Genomic DNA, 19463 nt, shown 5'->3' with positions numbered 1-19463 from the left:
CTCTACGTCCTAATAAAAATGCATTAACCTCCCTCTCTCTCTCTCTCTCTAAATGTTTATATATATATATATATATATATATATATATATATATATATATATATATATATATATATATTTATATATATATATAATTTTTAGGTCTGTATTAAATACAAATATATGGTTTAAATGACCAAAAGTGGTGGTCAATAAAGATAAAGTCTGGAATATTCCAGCAGGGATAAACAATTCCTCAAGAGATTTGGATTTAAAGATTTTAAAGAGCTCATATTAATATTCATGTTTTATAGGGAGCTTATAAACCTCAAATACAGCTCAAAAGTTTTTGGGATTAATACAAATAAATGAAGGTAAGAATAAATAACTGATTAATGGGGGAGAGTCGTAGACAATCCGACTCATTCCGACTTCCATTGTTATGCTGTAATATCTATTAAAAGGTTTAACATTGGCCACCTTAGACTAATGGTTTTCATTCAGTCGGGCTGCAGCAGTGAGTAATAGTTTGTGGTTATTAGTTAGGAAACAAGTGTATCTTTTTATTCTTTTAAATGATTCAGTCCTGTTTTTGTTTTTTTATCCTGAGGCAGGTACAACAAGGCTCGTACAAAAGACTTCATTCAGGCTATAGACGGTTAACTGTTTCACGAGCCGGTCTCAGCTCAAGCTATAAAAGGTCCATTATCCCCCTGGTGGCCCCCGAGGCCACAGCCGGCCTACAGCCCCGCAGCGGGGGCCGGCCTCTGCCCGCGTCCCTGCTCGTGGGCGGCCTGTGGGGCTTTGCTCTGCACTTCCGCGGGGGGCTTTGAAGTGTCGGGTTGTCCCTTCTCCTCCAGACCCACCAGCCGGCTGCTGGCCTCCCACAACCTGCGAGCTGCCTCCTCGTCCAGGGCTCGGGCGGCCGGTTCCTTTTCGTTCATCACGTCGTAGTACCTTCCCGTCACCCCTTCCATCTCCTCGGACACTGCCAGGTAGACGCTGGGCTGGGCCCCCAGCTCCGGGCTCTTTACCAACATGGAGAAGAAGGGACCTGTGAGGGGGGTAGTTGTTAACAATTGTTCGTATATCTGAATCTGGCACAAGTTGCATTGTGGATTTTTCTAATCTTTTTAATCATCTCAATAACAAACACGGTCCTCCTGTGGAGAGGATTTTTATTACCTTTAAGTGCACGTTTTAAAAAATGATTGCACTATAAAAATGACGTTTTGTTTCATTTATAGTTGTGTCTTAATCTTTTTTCCCTTTGAAATGGCTGGTTGACTGTTGAAGGTAATATAAGGTAGTGTGGCAAAGGTATCAAAAATGTTCAGCACCTTTTAACACAGTTTATAGTCAATAAATTGCATGTGTTTGCATTTGTCGGGCATTAGGTGATTTCCCTACGTTGAGAATCCAGTAAGAAAGCGCGATACTCACTGAGCACGGAGCTGGAGAACTGCGACTGGTGCAGACCCGTGTGCCGCCCGAGCTCCGTGGCGACAACACCCGGGTGCGCAGCGTTCACCGTGACTCCTGTGCCTGCCACGTACACACGGCGCCGGTTAAGAACACACAACCACGGGGGCCGACGACAAACGAGAACAACGGGCCGTGCTCCCTCCCTCCTACACACACACACACACACACACACGCCAGCCCCCAGCGGACTTGCCTTGTAATCGCTTGGCGAGCTCTCTGGTGAAAAGCACGTTGGCCAGCTTGCTCTGACAGTACGCCTGCTTGGTGTCGAACTTCCTCTTCTCCCAGTTCAGGTCCTCGAAGTCGATCTTTCCCACGATGTGGGCGAGTGAGGACAGGTTGATCACTCGGCTCGGCGCGGACTCTTTCAACTTATCCAGCAGGAGGTTTGTCAGCAGAAAGTGGCCTGCGGGGGGACCGAAACGATCGGGGTGAGGCAGGCGACGGGGGGGGCGGGGCTTTGTTTGCACCGGTCACAGTCGGTACCTAAGTGGTTCACTCCGAACTGCACGTCGAAGCCGTCTTCCGTCTTCCCCGGTGGACACCTCATGACCCCGGCGTTGTTTATGAGCACGTCCACACGCCGCTCCTCTGCAAGAAAAGGGGACGTGTTGTTTAAGAAGCCGCAGCGGAGTGTGCTTCGATTTTAAATAGCGGATCACACACAAGGGCGAGGCGCTCGGTCTTTAATCACCTCGTTTGATTCTCTCTGCAAACTCCCGTATGGACTTCACGGAGGCCAGGTCGAGGTGGCACGCGTAGACGTTGGGGTTCAGGGTGCTCCCTCGTATGTCCTTTGCGGCCGACTCGCACTTCTCCAAGTCCCGGCATCCCATAATGATTCGACCTCCTGAAGATGCCCCGAAATTTGGGGAAAAGAAGCGTGTCACTGAGAGCAAAAGAGCTGCTGAAGATGTGGTGCGTGGTGGATCAGGATCCCAGCGGTGGCCTACGCACACCTCTCTTGGCCAGCTCTCGGGCCGTCTCCTTCCCGATGCCCGTGTTGGCTCCTGTTATGACCACGGTCTTTCCGTTGATGGTAGCCTTACTGGGGCACCGGCCTCCAGTCACATGGTTCCTGTGGGAAGAATCACATTTCAGAGCCATCACATCGGCAGCATCACCACCAGGCCTGGTGGATTTCTTTAAACCCGCAAAACATTCTTATTTAGGTTTTAATATTTAGGGAGTTTTTTTATATCCTGAATTATGTTTCATCAAACTGACAAAGAACCCAGAATTATGAATACTGTAAAAATTGCACAAAAGCTGACCAATGCCCACCGGCTGCTTTATTATTAACTCTGAATGGGAGAACAGAACGTCATGAACATTTTTACAATATAATAAATACACACAATCACCGTGTTATAAGTGCTGCCTTTTGTGAAGCACAGCTGTATAGCTGAGCCAAGGAGGTTATAAATTAACTTAATAACTGGACATAACCAGGCTAACCTTTTAACCCTTAAAAGGTTTCATGAATGCATTTTATGTGTTTCATGTATAAGCAGCTAAAGCACACAAAAATGAAAATAATCGTTAAAAATAGCCGGTTAAGTTGCATCATGCCACAGCGGCCGTGTTATAACTCACTTCAGTAAAGCAGCAGCTCCAAACACGGTCCCGAAAACAGACACAGGTAAAATATATTTGCTCATTTTTCCCGTAAAATGCAAACGGCATTTAAGTTACACAATTAAAAACTGTTTCCAGCCCTGTTTCCACCTTTTTGTTTGACAACACTCCGCATCCGTGACAAGGTTAACCGCGCACATGTTCAGCGTCATCAACTGAGCGCAAGGCACAGAGGCATTGTGGGAAATGCAGTGCTGCTAAATGCAGTGCACGTCCAAAACGAGCAATAAACGACTTTAAATAAATAGATTTTTGTAAATAACAGACACATTTATATGTAGAACTGTAGGAATTTGAGGGCTTTTATATCTAAAGAATGTCCTGTGTGTTTTATTTTACACTTTCAAAAACAACAGGCACACTTATTAAGAGTGTCGAGATAAATGTAGTGTCTGTTGTTTCTCTTTCAATAAAAAACATAACCATACATTCTGGCTTTTACTTCTGGGACGTGCGAAAGCGTTGCAGGGAATAATGCAATGTTAAATCCCTCAATTTACCATTGTTCTCGACGTTTTATTCTTGGGAGTAAAAATGTCATGAGAACAAAGACACTGTGGCCTCAGATTGCTTTTTTTCCTGCTTTTGGATTGTGAAAAACATTGTTCAAGGACTTTGCTGTTCTATCTTTGGGGAGCCGGGTGAGACTGAGGGAGTGAACGAGTGAAGCTATTCGTGACGGCGAAGGGTCACTCTCATGCCTGGAGGTGTGAGGACTGTGGGGGCTTTACCACATGCTCGCTGAAGCAAAAAAAAAAAACTGTACCTGTTCAATGATTCTCCAGAGATTTACTGGATTTTCTTTTCACGCACAAAGTGTTTAAGATTTTTGTTAAGTAGATACTGACATTATTCTTTCCTCCCATTGTTCCTAATGATGAAATCCCCTGACAGTGGTACACTCTGACATCTTAATGGCGCTTTGTGGCGCTCTCACAGCTTAAGGCATTCACTTTCAAGGATTTTTGACTTATTAGATTCTGTCGTCACAGAGAACAAGACTACATTTTTTTTTCTATAACCCTGTTCTAAAAACAGATTAGGGTGAAACAAAAGTTGAATCTAATTGTGGTCCAGAAACAGCGTAGAAGTCCAAAAACCTTAAGAGACCAAAGCTTGAGGCCTGTGTTAATATCCGTCCACATGTCACAACGCAGTTTCTAGGACACAAACTTAAACTCTGCGTGAAGATAAATTTGAGAAGAGGGGGCGGGGAGGGGGGAAACAAGGCCACCCATTTGCAAAAAGTTGTGTTGAACTTGAGGTGACACACAAAAAGTAAAAACTAGGACGCGTGCGGTGCCTGAAGAAGGAGGGAGGAGCAGCTCCTGCACTATTTGTCCACAGCTCAGCGGCCCGCCGTGTGTTTTGACCCTTGATGCTCTCTGCACGTCAGCACGTCAGATTTATGATGGCTCTGTTTCCGAGATGACACCCCCGGGGAAACTCCTCGCCGTCGGCCTACCTGTGTGTGAAACACCTGAACGTCCCAAGGAGTCGAGCCACACCTGCATCTCAGAGAAAGCAGAAACAAAACAGTACATTCACTGATGCAAAACAATTAACGAATGAAACCCATAGAAATAAGTTGCTCATATGAATGTATTTTGCAATTCTTCACGAGGATCTTCTTATTCTTTCAGCATCTGTATGTAATTTTTACCATTTCTGTATAACATTATATTTGATTTAATTATAGGGGGGGCAATAGCGTATTGCCTTTCTCATCATTTTTACGGTGGAATTCTGGCAACCACAGCTGACAGCATTTCACCGTATTTTATATTTTTACAGTGCACAATGGTCCGTATATTTAACACAAACAAAATATATTTAAAACGTAATTCATGTAAAATTAACAATATTGAATGATTTCTATATTACACTACAATTAAGAGTATATGATATATGATAAAATGTATTTATTCCAATATATGAATGCCTATATATATATATATACATTGAAACACCTTAAATATATATATATATATATATATATTTAAGGTGTTTCAATGTAAAATAAACTGAATTTCACCCATTTCAATTTAACAGTCTGTTACTGTCGGTTGTTTTGTTTACATACATTTTACTGACTTGTTTTGTTGTGCAGTAAAGGCACTGAATTAATTGAAAGTCTCTTAAGCTGTTACCTAATAAGGACAGTTGGCAAAGTTACCGCTTGAGGCCATAAACTGCTGAATTATGCTAGGGGGGTGGGGGGAGCAGCTTGTTATTCCTTCAAAGCTTAAATCCAAAAGGTGGGAAAACGCTCGTGCACGCATTGGGGTTGATTGGTCGTTGTTTGTTGCGCGCGTCCAGGCGCATTCAGGCGCTAGGACCCGGGACACGTGAGCGCGACATAGTTTGCCAGAGGGTGGAGATGGCGAAGCAATGACGGAGCTGACTGGTAGGACCAGCAGAGGAGAAGAATCCCAGAACCCCCCCCCCCCCCACACACACACGCACACACACACACACACTCACACACACTCGTCTCCTCACCCCCAGGAGTTGGACCGACCGGAGACGCGGCGCTGTGGAGACAGAGTGGCGACGGATGTGGTCCATGCGCGTTGCAGAGTGCACGGAGGTGGGTGGGTGAGGGGGGGGGGGTTGTTTTTGCTGAGCACCCTGCGTGGATGTGAGTGAATGAGTTCGTCTCAGTGCGTGGCGCTGAACTGGGTCATGCGGACCCCTGGTGGAACGGAAGATAAACACGCACAACCCCCCCCCCCCCACCACCACCACCACACACACACACACACACACACACACACACACACGCACACACCCACCCAACCCCCCCTGCCGCAGGTTGAGATGGTGCGCGCTCAGAGGAGGGATCCGAGTCCTCATCTCAGCCTCCAGTACCAGATGCTGCTTTGAGGAGCTTCCACCACGGACGAGATCTTCATCCGAGCTTTTCCGTTTTTTTCTTTTCTGTTTTTTCCTTCAGGTTTCGAATGGATCCGCACGCGCTTTTTAGCGCGCGCACCTGATACCTGAACTTTGCTCGTCCGGGGGACCCGGCCCTCGGTTTCTCTGCGGACCGGACCGGACCGGACCGGACCGGAGCGCGGCAGCTCTGCTCGCCGAGCGGATGCAGGACCATGGAGGAGAGAGACAGGTCGCCAGCAGGTGAGGGAGTCATCCAGATGCACCCCGAGGTGCCTGAAACCAAAAGCCACAGATACATTGAAAGAAAAAAAAAAGTGGGAAAAATAATTGATTCATTAAAAAACGTTTTTTTGGCGTAATTTTGATAATTGGGAAGAACTTTGTGTAGCGTGAACTTATTCCAATTGTCATGCACAACGTTCCTATATGACAAATGCTATAATGGAATGAATGAATGCCGGAAGTTACACAGTCGCATTTAACCACAAAAGGAGTAACTCTCACTCGAGTTTATGGCTGAGCAGCGTCTACATTTCAGCCACAATCCTCGTAAAACTCTCCCATCTGTGCGGAGACGGACACCGGCGCATCCGGGGGAATCCAATTTTAACGACCCCCCTTTTGTACTGAGCCCTGCGCGGACAGGTGATATCTCACCGTCAACGCAGTCTAATGCATTTCAATGAGCAGCTGGCCTGGGATAGAGCACAGCCTCTAAAGGCCAATCCTGCAGGAAATGGACTCCAAACGAACAGCAAACAGCTCCCGGTACACACAGACACACAACTGATGATTAGTCCAAAGTTGCACACAAACACTGTAAATGCACACAGACATTTAGACATTTGCTTGTGGTTGCACCTTAGCCGGTTCGTGTGCGTCCACCAAAACCAAATCTCGCCTCAAAAGGGGCCACCTTGAATGAATCGGACCACAACAGTTCCAACAGCTGGCACGTCTAAACCCATCACTGCCCACCACACGGCCACACAACCCAAGGGAAAGGCGCACACTCATTTTGCAGCGAACGCGAGGCAAAATAGTCCCTCTGTGAGAAGTCATAACAAGCATCAAATCAGTTGAATGAAAAGGAAATCATGACTCGACAGACACAGTCTGCTGCAGGAGGGGGGGGGGGGGGGGGGGGGGATTAAAGAAACAACACATCACCCTCTAAGAAGCAAACAACTACATTTGACTGCGATGAAGAGGCATCGACTGTTTGAATTTGTGCACGCCGTGCCATTTATTCTTCACGGTCTGGCTCGCCGCGTCGGAGCTCCTCTGGCGGCGGCGATGACTTGTTTGTATCCAGTCGTGCAATCAAAGCGTAGGAATGTAATCCCAGTGAGTGGGGGGGGAGGGGGGGTGATTGCAGCCTCAGAGACCTCCATTAGAGGCCTCACAAATCACTGTGTTCTGTTTGTTTGCCTCGAAGTGGAGGGCGAATTGGTCGAAAGGGGGAAAGCAGTGTCCTCCTTAGATCCTACATCATTTAGCCACGCCCCCCCCCCCCCACCCCCCCCTTCTAGACCCCATTTTCTGAGCTCATAATAGAGTCCCATTTCCCCGTGTGTTTGGCATCAAAGGGACAGAGTCTACAGCATGTGGGACGAAGGGGGGGGGTGCTTCAATTCAGTCTCACTTCACCCACTCTCTCTCTCTCTCTCTCTCTCTCTCTCTCTCTCTTTCTCTCTCTCTCTCGTCACACAATGCCCCTCTTCTGGAACTTGGGGCTATTGGATTGTGAGAGATGACGTAGATTATTCCATTATTGCGGCGCAAATTCAAGCTGAACACTCGTTTTTTTTCACAAAATTGATTTATTCTCCACTGGCATCTTTTTTTCTGATTTGTCAATGGGCCTGTTTTCATTTCATTGTCGGCCATTGGTGGTTCCGGCAGGTTCCATCACGTTGAGCACAGTGTCCTTTTTTTGATCCCTGCACCTTTGGATTATCCCCATTTCTCAGGCTTTAGTTTAGTTTCCCGACGTTCCCAGCCAGCCGGGATGATGTGAGGCGAACAATAGCGGGAGAGAAAGGGATGACGACGGGGGGGGGGAGGGGGGGGGTCGGGGGGGGGCGTGCACGGCACTCCGGTCTCCATATGAACAGCCGGGGCCGAGCTGAGAGCGAGGGATGCGGACCCGTGGCCCGAGCCGCGGGTCCGCCTAGCACAACGGGGGGGGGGAGGGGAGGGGGGGGGGGGCTCTAAACCCACCTACTCACCAGATCATCGGATGTTCCGTGCAGGGAAGGTTTATTCGGTTTTCTTACCCCTGAATAAGAGGAGCCCGTTTGGTCTGTGATCGAGTGATTTTTTATTAGTCTACACTGTGTGTGTGTTGGGGGGGTTGGGGGGGGGGGGGGGGGCACTTAGATGCATCTGTTTGTGTATGCATGCAGTTGTTTTCTTTCAGTCAGTGGGAGAAACCACGTCGATCACATCGTGCTTAACTCAGTTGACCCCGGAGGCGATGCGCCTTTCGGGCCTTTCGACGCTAAATTGGACACGAGAGATCTCGCCTTCACCCGTAATGACTCTTCTGCCCAGAGCAAAACGACCGGTCCATTAGTATCCGAGAGACGTGAAGCAGTGTCTATTTATTTCTTTCATTAGTCCCCTTGTTTACATTTTTGAGAACAGACAAGAGAGCTAGGAGAGGAGGAAGGAGGGAAACACAAAGAAACAACTTAAACTGGATTGATCAATTCCTCATTCGTCGTCCTCTGGGTTCATGTCTGAAAACATTTACCAATATCCCCAAATCTCCATCCAATAGCTGGGGGACACGTTTTAGAGGTGGCCAAAGACTGACAAGGCATCACAGCGAGCTTATCTCTGAGAACAGATGGAACTTGTGCCACCTGGGTCCCTCACAAAGGCGGGAATTGGCGAGTGCAGCCCTCAGATATCGCAGCCCGAGGCTGTCGAGAAGCAGTCCGCGAGAAGAGGGATGCTTGTCACCTGCGTCACGGGATGAATCGCTTTTCTCATCTCCAAATAGGTGTTTGTAGAAGAAAAGGTCAACCGCTTCTGCGTTTTTCTTAATCTCACGTGTGAGTCTCGCGGCCCCCCCCCCCCCTCCCCCCCCAGCGGGTTTGCAGACGTGGTTATTGGGACGTGACACCGAGTGTTTTTCTTGGAACAACCTGGTTTTATTAAGAGGGGGTTTAACTGCGAATCTTCTCGGCTCCATTTGAGTAATTGTTAAATGGACAAAACAGGCGTTCCGTGTTTGAGGGGAATTAGTGGAAGTAAACAGACCGTCGCAGCTGCCTTGTTTTCAGGTTGTCTTTGTTATTTTTGTTTATTTACTGACATTTTCAAACGGTTGTCAAAAAAAACCCGTCAGGAGACCTTTCGTCGCAATTAAAACATGAAAATCACAAATACTGACGTTGCCAAGCTGAACATCGCGAAGCCGCACAGGAACAAGTGGGATCTGCCTGCAAAAAGCACCGTGATTGACAGTGAGTGGGGTGGGGGGGGGGGGGGAGGAGAAGAGGATAGGAAAGAAGACGAGAGGGGAGGAGAAGAGGAGAGAAAAGGAGAGGAGAGGAGAAGACGAGAGGAAAGAAGAGGAGAGAAGAGGAGAAGATGAGAGGAAAGAAGAGGAGAAGAGGAGAGGAGAGGGGAGGAGGAGCGGAGGAAAGAAGAGGAGAGGAGAAGAGGAGAGGAAAGAATAGGAGAGGGGAGGAGAGGAGAAGAGGAGATGGGAGCAGAGGAGAGGGGAGGACAGGAGGAGAGGGGAGGAGAGGAGATGGGAGTAGAGGAGAGGGAGGACAGGAGGAGAGGAGATGGGAGCAGAGGAGAGGGGAGCAGAGGAGAGGGGAGCAGAGGAGAGGAGCAGCACGGGAGATCGGTGGGTAACGTGGCTGCGGCTCTGCAGCTGCTGTCTCTCAGAGGAAGGAGCACAAAGGGCCTTTTGAGTGTCAGTGTGCGACTGTCACACTAGAACCCCCCCCCCCCCCCCCCCACTCTCCCCCTCCCTCCACCTCCATCTCACACACAATAACCTCACCACAAAACTTCATCAGCACACCTCCAGGGCACTACACTGCAGTTTGTGGTTCACACTGACAGCATCAGTCCGGCTACGGGGGGGCACTGACTCCCATTCACCACATTTCCGAAATCTTAATTCAGTTCTGCAAAAGGAAACGAGTGCCAGGCACTGAGGGTGAGGCGGTTGCGGGGTGGGGGGGGGGGTTGCTTTTGTCTTTGTGGGAGCGGAGCAACGTGATTAAGATCCATGCTGCACATTCTGCTCGTGGAGCTGCACACTGGAGGAAGGGCCAAGCGCTCCCTTCGCTCTGCTTTGCTGCCGCTGATAAAGCCTGGGAGGGGGGGGGGTCGTCTGGAGGAAATGGGCTCCCAGTCCGCGTGTCTGTCTTGCTTCAGTGTTTACCCGTTGAACCTGGACATTGATATTGATCGGCTGAAGGCTGTCCAGTGGGCACGCTCACACCGAGTGGGCTCCAGGACTCACAGTCTCTTATATAAGCGACTCCCCTGATCCGGATCTGGAAGCAGGTTCTCGGCCACAGAGAAACATGCACGGAGCACCTTCTACCCGCTGAACCTTTCCACTTGGACACACGGCGAGGATCCGAGAACGCCGCATCCTATTCCTGTATGAGGCTTTGCTGCATGTGTCCTTCGATCACACCTTTTCTGAACCGCGCATTGACGACGCCGACACCTGTCAGTCAACTCGATTGCGATGCTCCGGTTTGAACCATCGGCTCTGAGCCTGCGGGGTAAAAGGTGTGGGGGGGGGGGGGGGGAACAAAGTGCAAAGCGGTTGCCTTTGAATGATTGATGAAAAAAGCCATCAGCAAAATGGTGTGTGCTGATTTGATCAGTGTGTGTGTGTGTGCACTGCGCATGATTGGATGATTACGTTTGATTGAGATTAGTGTGATCCTCTTCATTTTCCTCCAAAGGTCCATTTGGTACGGTTTGATAATCTTGATGATGACAGAAGCTCACCCAACTACAGTCTGACCGGTGGCTACATTTAAGTGTGCGGCTGTATTTTCTCTATATCTAGCAACTTTTGCACTTCTGACATTCAGCAGTAACTTTTCTTTCACAGCATTTCCATCTTTCCTGCAGCTTTACAACTTTGGCCCCGAAATACGTGCAAAGCAAATGTGTTTCCAAGCAACCGCTTCCCTCACAACTCCACTGACTCCGCCAACTGTTGGAAAATGTGCTCCGCGAGGATGAATGTTGACAGATGATCTATGCCTTGCCTTATATCCCACGGCGCTGCCGGCTCTCCATTTATTTCCATTTGTTTGTCCTTGTACCTGGTCGTATTGATTTTCCAACAGCTGCCTGCCAGTAAGTGCTGTCTGAGACCAGCCGCTGGCCGGCAGTGATCAGGGGGGACAGCGGGGAGTCCGATGCCTTTACTTAGAGCACTTCCCTACCTCATTGTATGGAGGTCCGTTAAAGCCTTCCTGATTCAAGAGTAGGACAAGAATATACGTAAAGGATGAGCACCAACTAATGAAAAAAGACTCATATACATGTATATATATATATATATATATATAAAATTATAACGGTGATAATAATCCATTATCTAATGTCGCGTGCCATAATCACAGCAGATGTGAACCTGATGTTTTGTCCCTCCTCACCCAGCCTGCCGCACGGCGTCAAGGCCAGCCTGTCCCTCTCGCCCTCGGGGCCCGCCCGGCCGGCGGCCGGCGGCGGGGGCGGGGGCTCCCCCACGTCCGCGGCGGGCTACTGCGGCGGGGCGCCCGTGGAGGACATGCAGGCGCTGGCCATCGCCTCTCTGTCGGCGGCAGACGTGGCCAAGCAGTACGAGCACATCCGCGAGCTGGGGAAGGGCACGTACGGCAAGGTGGACCTGGTGGAGCACCGCACGCAGGGTGAGTCGACCCCCCCCTCTCATCCCCCCCCCCCGAAAGGTTTGCGACCTGCCGGTTGTTCGGATCTCAGCATTCTGCCAGCTGGAGGGAAGATGGGCACGTTGTAAACGGCGCTTAGGAGGAGTTTGTTGAGGATTTGTTAGGATTACAGTTGAAGAGATGCTCGGCGTCCCTGCAGCTGAGAACAGCTGGAACAGCTGGTTGCATGTTGTGTAACGGAAATCCATGTTAATGTGAAAGAACGTAGCAGCTGTCATTCACTCGGGGGTTCTGTAGTCGTAAACCTCTCCGCTCGCTTTATGGGGCGCCGTTTGTAAAATGTCGCGCGTTCTAAAGTCCTGCGCAGTTTTGGTACATTTAGCGTTATCATATGAATAAAAAAAGCAGGACAATATTCACATGTTATTTTTTAGAGACAATCATGTAAATACATGCAACAACTAGTACAATGTTTGGCAGTAACAAAGTTGTTAAATAATATAAATATTTAATCTAAATGTAAATGTTAAATGTAAATGTTAAATGTTATATATAAATGTTAAATATACATGTTAAATATAAATGTTAAATGTAAATGTTAAATGTAAATGTTAATGTTCATATGATAATGCTAAATATACCAAAACTGCGCAGGATTTTAGAACGTGCGACATTTTACAAACGGCGCCCCATATCCCTTCGAATGTCAGGTGACGATTCCAAACTTGCTTTGGTACAATGATGAGCTTCATTCGCTTTGTCTTTTTTTTTTTTTTAGGCACCAAAATGGCGCTCAAGTTTGTCACCAAAAACAAGACAAAGCTCAAGAGCTTCCTGCGGGAGTACAGCCTGACCGGCTCGCTCAGCTGCAGCCCTTTCATCATCAAAGTCCTGGACGTCCTGTTCGAGACGGAGGACAGCTACGTGTTTGGACAAGAATACGCCCACGCCGGGGACCTCTTCGACATCATCCCGCCGCAGGTAAAAGCGGTCGCTCTCCCTTCCACCGATCCCCCGTCCTCCCCCAGCCAGAGCCGCTCCAATCGGCCCCCAGTGTTCAAAGGAGGCCGTTTTAACGAGCTCTCCTGGGGGTGCGCGAGACTCGTGTTTGTCCCCGGTTTTGTCTCTCCGTGGAGACATCCCGCTTTGCGCTAGTGCTGTTCCAGTAGATGCGGTGGGTGCGGTGACTTCAAGGTTCTTCTGAAGACTCATTAAAACTTAAAGACTCATTTTGTTACCATCACCTCCTCTTCTCCCCCCCCCCCCCCCCCCGAGCTCCTTCAGTCCGTAGTCGCACCTCCCACACAATGTACTGCATTCATTAGACCAGTGATTCTCAACTGGTGGTTCGCGGACCCGTTTTTAATGGCTCCCGGGCCTTTGCATGGGAAAATAAAAATATTTTATTTTGAAGGGACTTTTTTAATGCAGCGGAGTGTCTTATGGGGGAGACTTATCCTGAATATAAAATATACAATTCAGCTTATGAACTTGATTTTGAATAAATTTGAGAAGTTGAGATTGGGGTCGCGGCTTGTCATTAAGGGGTGATGGTGGGTCCCGGAGCCAGACCAGTTGAGAACCCCCGCATTAGACAGCATTAAACCTCCATGGTTTGGCGTTCGTCTCCTTCTCCTCCCTCTTCTCCTCAGGTGGGCCTGCCGGAGGAGATGGTCAAGCGCTGCATGCAGCAGCTGGGCCTGGCTCTGGACTTCATGCACGGCAAAAACCTGGTGCACCGGGACGTCAAGCCCGAGAACGTGCTCCTGTTCGACCGCGAGTGCCGCCGCGTCAAGCTGGCGGACTTCGGCATGACCCGGCGCGTGGGGTGCCGCGTGAAGCGGGTGAGCGGCACCATCCCCTACACGGCGCCGGAGGTGTGCCGCGCCAGCCGCGCCGAGGGCTTCCTGGTCACCGCCAGCCTGGACGTCTGGGCGTTCGGCGTCCTGATCTTCTGCATGCTCACGGGCAACTTCCCCTGGGAGGCGGCGCTGGCGGCCGACGCCTTCTACGAGGAGTTCCGGCGCTGGCAGAAGGCCGGGTGCCCCGCGGGGACCTACCCGTCTCAGTGGCGCCGCTTCACCGAGGACGCCCTGCGCATGTTCCAGCGGCTGCTCGCCCCCGAGCCGGACAAGCGCTGCGGCGTCAAGGACGTCTTCTGCTTCGTCAAGTACGAGCTGGTCAGCGAGCTGAGGCGCCGGGCGTCGTGCCGGGCCAAGAGGGGCGAGAGGTCGAGCTCGGGGGCGTGCGCCGGCAGCTGCACCTCCTCCTCCTCCTCCTCCTCCTCCTCCGCGGCGTCGCGTTCCTCGCACAGACACCCCGAGCCCTCCACGCCCCCGGGGACGTCCTGCATGCGCCCGGCGCCGCTCAAGCGCAGCGTCCTGTCCGACCCGCTGTCCCCGAGGGAGGACCCCGGACAGCACCAGTCTCCGGCCCGGGACAAGAACAAGAGCCAGATGGTGATGGCGACGGCCATCGAGATCTGCGTGTGAGACCGGGTGGCTTTTCACAGGGGGGGGGGGGTGATAAAGACTCTATGGCCACGTCCCCAGCCGTGGGAATGGACACCACCAGGAAGCGGGACACACTTGGACAGCTCATCACTGGGCTCGTGCTGTTGAGCTCCTCTTCCGTGTTGGTGCCAGCGGTCCCAGACTTAATTCTGTCTTTCGTCACTCATCACTCAGTGTCTCTAGGACTTTGTGTCTCTTTTCCATCTCATCTGATGCGGTGATCCTTCCTCACGCTTCCCGGGGGGCCACTTCAGATTTTATTTTTTTCCAAAAGATGGTGTTGTGAGGGGAAACATTAGAATAGATACCTCCTACGTAGCAGTTTGTTTGAGACGTCTTCTTCTAGCAGGTGACTTAGAGACTGATCACCTCGTAACACTCCAGCGGGTCACTTCCTGTTCTATTATTAATGGAAACCCATCGACTGGTCGGACTACTCACCTGTCAACGGAGAAAAAAGAGGCGTAGAAATGTCTTTTTATTATTTATTTTCTACCTGCCCTGTGAGTTTGTGTGTTTTCAAATCCCAAAGCACAAGATTTTGTAATGTCTTACATAGTAAATGGATTATCTTTATTGTAAATAATTTGATATTTCTAGGAGTGCACCATGTTATCAGGTAGTTCAATCATGTAGCGGTTTAATCATTTTCTACGACAGGAAATGGGTATTTAGGGTCTTGCAGGTTGGGGCAATGCATTGTCTGTAGCAGCAAAGCATTATAAAATAACATAATGTACATTATATAACGACAAAGTAAATCTATAGAAACATGAAGCCTTTCACAATGTATAACATGGTAGCAGCAGCAGTTTTTTTTTGTCGAACAGACATCACTCATTTCTGCATTTTCCTCTCTTTAAGCATCGCATGAGCAACGCCCACCATCGCGCTCCCCGACTATTCTCACTCCGTCGGCTCCTCCTTTAATCACCCGGGGTCAAGATCTTCCCAAATGAATTTGCAATCGCCTGCAAAAGGTGTTCCAATATCTGTCGTCGCACCGTGCGCTCGCCTGCAATTTCATCCGTTTCCCTGTCTGGGAATTCACCCCCCCCAGCCCAGGTGCGTGTTATCTGTACCGAGGACCTCTGTGTCAGCTGTAGACGTTCTGCGAGCTGATGAAAAGACCCCGACCGGCGTTCTGCTTCAGCTTCCCGGAGAAGATGCCGCTCATTAAAAAAAGCATCTAAAAAGCAGAGTACATTCAATGTGAACGCTTCAATGCATGCTCATTACCAGCTTTTCTCTTCTTGCTTGAACTGCGGCGGTGTGTGTGTGTGTTTCTATTTTCGTGTGTGTGTGTGCCTGAATGTGTGCTAGCCTTCTCCCTCCTAATTTCCGCCGCTCTTCCCATGACAGCCCATCAGCGCTGTCGCCATGGCGACGGTGCCAGTGCTCCCCTGGTTCGCCTTCTGTCCTCCTCTTGAAAATCAAGTCTAATTGAGCCCAAATGAAACAACTGGTCACCAAAACCCCCCCCCGCCCCCCGTTCACTCAGCCGCGGCGCCTCGTGATAGTTTCTCAGCTTGTTATACTGAATGATACGTATTTTATGAGCCACTTCTCAGAGCTAATTCTTTATCTACTCTCATCTGGCATAATCCGATCCATCTATTGAGGGCCCCTTTTGTCTCGCTCCAGTCTCACTCTCGGCTCTGCAAAAGGTATCCGATTGAGGCTGAAGGCTCGCGGGTGGAACGCGTTGCACGCTGCGAGGTCGGCTGCCTCGTAGGGTCTGTCTGAAGGGAACCCCCCCCCCCCCCCCCCCCGCTTGTGGTGAAGAGGAAAGCATCCATCCCCAATGAGGGCTAGCAGCGTAGTAGATGGAGACGGGTTCTGGATGGATGTGTTGAAGGTTCCGTGGAGTCAAACAAACGCAACTCAATGTCCCCCCGAAATGAAATGTAGCGCATCTCAACCTTACTTGAAGCAACTAAATGTAAGGCGTAGCGTGCTTCAATGACTTGGTTGCACATTGCTGCTTCTCATGGACTGTTACGACAGCAATTGTCGAGTTTAACGATGAGGTGTCAGACGATGAATCAAGTTTCAGTGAAGCGGCTTCCGTTCACTTCCGGTTGTTTCCAATGAACAATGAGCTGCTTTGTGCCAGCAGATGTTGTTGTAGAATCTAATGTATGATAAAACTGTATGTTCTGTGTCTTTAAAAAAAATTAAATACGATTAAACAAAACATGTTGGAATAAATTCCTGCAGCACATTTGAGCTTAACGGGTTATTAGGTTATTCCTGTGGATGTTTAGAAGTATCGTGGTGGTATTTCCTCCCGGCCTTTAGGGAAGGCACGTTCAGCCCCGGCTTTGTAAGGTTCCCAGACTCCACATCAGGGGAAGGTCAGCTCCAATCACATGTGATCCTCCGAGGCTTTGGTCTAAATCGCCAGCGAGCCACCAGACTGTTCCAATGTGCTCACTCCCTTCTTTAAAAAAATAAAAGCCCAATTAGCGCATCTGGAGACAGCGGCTATCTCGCAGCCCTTACAAAGAGCGAAGGAGCTCACGGACGGTGAGAGCACGGAACCCAACCCGTTCAATGGCGCCGGCGTGTCAGAGTGGAGGCGCTGTTATCGGGGCTGAGGGGGGACAGGGCGAGCTGCGAGTGCGTCCGCCCCTGAGAACAACTGATCGGTTTAGACAGCGCAGGGCAGCGGGAAAGGTCAAACGCTCGTGTGGCGAGGGGGAAGCCCGCCGAGTGTCAGCGGCGAGGCTCCTCGTCGTGTTTCCATCAAACGCACGTCTGAGAAGATGCAAAGTAAGAAAATCCAACCAATTTCATTTTAAATGGGCATGAACTGTGTGAGTGGGCCAACGTGTTAAAGGCAAAGCGGGGGCTGGACGCATAGCGAACCAACAATGAAAGTTTTCCCCAGCTGCGTTCTGCAGAGTGATGCTATTACCACAGGGATCACATGGTACAGCATTCAACCTCCCGCGTCACCTCAGCGCCCCGCCTCTCTGCACCGGCAGACCAATCACCCGGGAAACCGCCCGACGCACCTCGGACTCTTCCACGCGGATCTGGAACCCGGCGAGGCGCTGTCTGGGAGGAAGAGGAAGGAAAACGCGTGGGGTGGGCGGGACGGACGCGTTGGTGCGTGCGGCCTCTGAAGACACACGCGTCCCATCAGAAAGCCAACCTGAGGGGATTCTGTCAGTGACAGACATCAACTCTCAGAACGATGTTTGGTCATCTTGCCGGGCATCGCTATGGCAACTGAGAAAATATCCTCTAAAGAGCCCTGGAAATCTTCTTTTAGAAGCCGGAACTATCTTCCTACGAACGCTCGCTGAGCATGTGACTGCGTGTTTGTGTTGTGCACCGACATTTTTATTTTTCTAATCCCATTTTGCCTCAAAGCCCAAATGGCCACGGCACGGGCGAGCATCAAACACCACGCCGATGTTTGAATGAAGCAGTTATTGCTTTTTGGACTGTGGGAGACTGACATGATGATGAAGTCTCAGCAGCTGACAGGTTCAGTGTGGACGCCATTACGGGATTATGGCGGTTTTAAACCTGACCTCCTTTAATATGCATCTAAAGTTATAGTGAAATGCTCCATCTACGGGTCCCGCGGTAACGAGAGGTGCAGCTGAGACGGAAGAATCACGACTCATCACGAAGATTCAAGACGTTTTGTGTCACAAAACGAACGCCGCGGCCTTCTCCTTGCACCAATGAATGGGGTGACTCCCGCAGGAGGTCCCGCCCCCTGCAGGTGTTGGCAGCGGCTGGTTGATGGAGCTGCACTCGCATCGGGAGGGAGAAGAAGCCTCTTCGATGACGTCACGCACCAGACTTCCTCACCTCAAGACCCCAGCGCTCCAGAGTGCGCACCAGAGGCCCTCAGGGGGGGGGAGGTGAGAGGATGGATCTGTTTCAGCTTCTCTGTGACACACTTCTGGAAGGAGATTAGAGCCACGAGAGTTGGAGCTGGAATTTTTTTAATTTGACGCTCTCGTACCGAGTGGTTAAAATGTTCAAATGTTTTTTTTGAGGCAGAGCTTTAATTAAAATTGCAGCAGCCTGAATCCACTTTATTCAGATTGACTTTTTACAATTTAAGTTCAAGCTATATTTGCTTGAGTATTTCTGCTGTTGCATCTTTATCAGTTAAGAAACTAGTAACGGGCTCATCTCTGTCTAAAATTACATTTTACATATTCTGTTCACCGCTGAACATGCAAACAAACAATAACATTGCTGTAAAATTAACATATAAAATAATGATGATTGAATATGCACTTGGGTTCAAACGAGGGAACTGTTTCTCTGGAAACCAACCACCTGAAGCAAAGTGACACGTGCTTCACCTCTGCATCACCTGCAGGCGGATTATAGCAAAAAAACTAGAAAATCCTTCTCAAAAGCTGCGTCTGTGGTCTGTGCTCGAGGCCCGAGCGGGTCGCACCGCGCCAACCCCCCTGTGAACAAAGTGAACGAGTGAATCCCCCTCCCTGGCTACGGCCTCACGCTGCTCGCTGCAGGTCACAGGGTTTATTTTTTTATTTATTTTTTTAACTGCAGACAAAGTTTGATTGGACCCGACAACACATGCTGCTGGTTTCCGAGAGGTGATTAAAAAAAAAAAAAAAAAAAAAAGGACGAGTCCCCTGCAGCCTGAAGCGGCTGCTCTGCATCTGGCGTCAACACGGGCCGCCCATGTCGCCGCGGTGATCTCACTTCATCCCCGCCATGGGTAACAGGATGTGTGACTGGATGCTTGTTGTTTGTCATTAAAGGCCAAGTGGTGGGGTAGGGGGGAGGGGGACACGGGGCGGTCCACCTGAGGGAAGGAAGAGGCTCCTTAACGGCACGGACCACCTCGTTAATTATCTCATTGTGCGTGATGTCGTTTCCCACAATTCCCTGTGCTGGCTCCGCCTGTTTCGTTAAAGGCGGCCTGAGAGGCCTGCGCTGCGCGGATGTTGCTTGGCTGATGAGGTCCCTGAAACGGGAGGGGGGGCGGGGGGGGGGGGGGGTAAGGAGAGAAACTCACGGCTTCGCTCCCGGAGACAGATTTATAGATTTTAAA

The 19463-nt window shown here is 49.9% G+C and overlaps 2 protein-coding genes across 3 annotated transcripts; one reads left to right on the top strand and one right to left on the bottom strand.

Moving 5' to 3' along the window:
* Positions 1 to 194: 194 nt before the first annotated feature.
* Positions 195 to 5400, bottom strand: LOC119212660 (retinol dehydrogenase 13-like). 2 transcript variants are annotated; one of them, XM_037463353.2, is made up of 8 exons: positions 5253 to 5400; positions 3061 to 4610; positions 2424 to 2542; positions 2159 to 2314; positions 1951 to 2055; positions 1658 to 1870; positions 1423 to 1524; positions 195 to 1033 (listed from the first exon to the last, which is right to left on the bottom strand). In XM_037463353.2, the coding sequence occupies exons 2-8, from the start codon at positions 3123 to 3125 to the stop codon at positions 720 to 722; spliced, it is 1074 nt and encodes a 357-aa protein (XP_037319250.2). In that variant the 5' UTR covers positions 3126 to 4610; positions 5253 to 5400; the 3' UTR covers positions 195 to 719. The 2 variants fall into 2 exon arrangements, with proteins under 2 accessions (XP_037319250.2, XP_037319251.2); XM_037463354.2 differs by lacking the exon at positions 5253 to 5400 and having other exon boundaries at positions 3193 to 5018.
* A 138-nt stretch (positions 5401 to 5538) lies between these two features.
* Positions 5539 to 16956, top strand: sbk1 (SH3 domain binding kinase 1). The gene is made up of 5 exons (XM_037463305.2): positions 5539 to 5692; positions 6059 to 6240; positions 11662 to 11912; positions 12670 to 12872; positions 13544 to 16956. Exons 2-5 carry the CDS (start codon positions 6203 to 6205, stop codon positions 14381 to 14383), a joined length of 1332 nt encoding a protein of 443 aa, XP_037319202.2. The 5' UTR covers positions 5539 to 5692; positions 6059 to 6202; the 3' UTR covers positions 14384 to 16956.
* Positions 16957 to 19463: the final 2507 nt, after the last annotated feature.

The sequence above is a fragment of the Pungitius pungitius genome, chromosome 21 (assembly GCF_949316345.1).
Source record: "Pungitius pungitius chromosome 21, fPunPun2.1, whole genome shotgun sequence".
NCBI classification, from domain to species: Eukaryota; Metazoa; Chordata; class Actinopteri; order Perciformes; family Gasterosteidae; genus Pungitius; species Pungitius pungitius.
The sequence above is the reverse complement of the archived record's forward strand: the minus strand, read 5'-3'. Positions and strand labels throughout refer to the sequence as shown.

Coding starts and splice junctions, on each gene's coding strand:
- LOC119212660 (XM_037463353.2), bottom strand. CDS start 3,125: ATGAGCAAATATATTTTACCTGTGTCTGTTTTCGGGACCGTGTTTGGA. Junction 2,315..2,423: donor CCGAGAGCTGGCCAAGAGAG/GTGTGCGTAGGC, acceptor GGGCATCTTCAG/GAGGTCGAATCATTATGGGA. Junction 1,525..1,657: donor GCTCGCCAAGCGATTACAAG/GCAAGTCCGCTG, acceptor TGTACGTGGCAG/GCACAGGAGTCACGGTGAAC.
- sbk1 (XM_037463305.2), top strand. CDS start 6,203: ATGCAGGACCATGGAGGAGAGAGACAGGTCGCCAGCAG. Junction 6,241..11,661: donor GAGAGACAGGTCGCCAGCAG/GTGAGGGAGTCA, acceptor CTCCTCACCCAG/CCTGCCGCACGGCGTCAAGG. Junction 12,873..13,543: donor TCGACATCATCCCGCCGCAG/GTAAAAGCGGTC, acceptor TCTTCTCCTCAG/GTGGGCCTGCCGGAGGAGAT.